Source organism: Dipodomys ordii, unplaced genomic scaffold, assembly GCF_000151885.1.
Source record: "Dipodomys ordii isolate 6190 unplaced genomic scaffold, Dord_2.0 Scaffold14323, whole genome shotgun sequence".
NCBI classification, from domain to species: Eukaryota; Metazoa; Chordata; class Mammalia; order Rodentia; family Heteromyidae; genus Dipodomys; species Dipodomys ordii.
In genome coordinates this window covers 491-2485 of record NW_012281535.1, presented here as the reverse complement: position 1 = coordinate 2485, position 1995 = coordinate 491, and the positions used below count along the sequence as shown (strand labels likewise).

The 1995-nt window shown below is 36.2% G+C and overlaps 1 protein-coding gene across 1 annotated transcript; it reads left to right on the top strand.

Annotated features, from left to right (window-relative positions):
- Positions 1 to 119: 119 nt before the first annotated feature.
- Positions 120 to 790, top strand: LOC106002578 (uncharacterized protein KIAA1328-like; the record flags this gene model as incomplete). Its single annotated transcript, XM_013037434.1, has 1 exon — positions 120 to 790. A coding segment is annotated over one exon (671 nt), but the record flags the coding sequence as incomplete, so codon positions are not given.
- Positions 791 to 1995: the final 1205 nt, after the last annotated feature.

The window sequence follows — 1995 nt, the reverse complement described above, 5'->3', positions numbered from 1 at the left end:
ATATATATATATATATATATATATATATATATATATATATATATAATTTCTGAAAAGGGAAAAGGAAAGGTGGTTTTATTGTATTCCTGTTTGACAAATGATATTGTATCTCTTCTTAGGAAAGCAACAAGAAAAGCACTGTCCAGTCTGCAACTACAGAATTAGGAGGTTCTTATATGAGTGTAGCTAAAACACACTACTATCAAACCAAACAAAGGCCTAAGTCTGCAAACCATGACTCAGTTTCAGAATCTCTTATGGAGCTTAGAAATAATGCTTTGAAACCGATAATCCTGCATCATCCCAAAGAAGGTCTAGACAGGGTGACATCAGAAACCAGAACATGTACTTATGAACCTTCAGAAAGAAAACCAGTGGATACAACGTCAAAAGAAAAAGCTGCAACAGAAGAACTACAGATGAAGGAATGTTCACACCCTAAGCCTATTCCTTCTAGTCAGTGTTGTGTTCGTAGGCTTTCTGAAAATGAAGATCATATTTATGAAAGCCATTCCTCAAGCATGGCCCCTCAGTGTTCTAGAACACACCCAGAATCATGCAGTTATTGTGGGCATTCTTGGGAATTTCTCATGCATGCCAGAAGGGCACTGCAAACCAGTGAAATTGATGTCAAAAAGCAACTCTCAGAAGATAGAAGGCAACAACTAGTGCTTCAGAAAATAGAACTGGAAATTGAAAAGGAACGCCTTCAACATCTGTTGGCTCAGCAGGAGACAAAGCTTCTCTTAAAACAGCAGCAGCTTCAGCAGTCTCGAATGGATTACAATTGGTGAGTTCTAGCTATTAACAATGTCTGTAGGACGTAGTATAAAATAGCATATACTTTTTACCATAATAGCTATGTAGGAACAAAGGTTCTTTGGATCTTGCCTTGCTCTAGGTGCATAACACCTGTAACAGCACTGGCACCTGACATCCTCAGTGTATCTCTTAGACTCCTTTGTAGTTCATATGCCTATGTGTGTGATTTAATTTATACATTTTCTAGTTTGTTCCATTTGTCATCATGTCTGTTTTGTACAAGTATAATTATTTTTCTATTACTGTGGCTCTGTATACTAGGAAGTATTTAGTATAATTTGAAATATACAAAACACTGTTTCTAATATAGTTTCTAATCTAGTATTTTAATACTGTCAGTGTTACTCTTTCTACTCATGATTATTTTTGTCAGTCAGAGTCTTTTATGCTCCCAAGGATATTTTAGGATCGATTTTTGTATTTCTCTATAAATTACAAAAGGGCTGGGAAGGTGGCTCAGTGGTAGAGCGCTTGCCTTACATGCATGAGGCCCTGGGTTCCATTCCTCAGCACCATATAAGCAAAAAGAAAAAAAAAGAAAAAAGCCAGAAGTGGTACTGTGGCTCAAGTGGTAGAGTGCTAGCCTTGAGCTGAAGATCTGAGGGACAGCACCCAAACCCAGAGTTCAGGCCCCACGATCAGACCCAAAAAAAAAATTACAAAAACTATGATGAGTATCACATTTTTTTGTAGATTGCTTTCTGTAATATGACCATTTTTACAATATTAATTATACTCTTTCTGCTGGACCTTTCATTGAAGTATGATCCTCAGATCTTAGCTCCTTGAGTAGCTAGGATTATAGTTAGGCAAAAGACACTGGCACCTAGCTGTACCCAATTTTTAAAATAGAAAATTAAAACTGTCTCAAAAGAAATTGCATAGGAGAAAGGTCTTTAAAAGAGGTTCATTTCGCTTAGCATCCAGTTATAATATGGTTATATGTACATAGCTTTTTTTATGTACATAACTTTTGACCTCTTCTGCTTGTCCTAGATATATACTAGTTATTGCAGTATAAGAGAAACCATGGGACCTATGTTTCTTTGAGTCTGGTTTACTTCACTTAATATAATTTTTTCCAAGTCTTTCCATTTCCTAACAAATGGGGTGATGTCATTCTTTCAGATGGAGGCATAGAATTCCATTATATACATCCACCACATTTTCTTG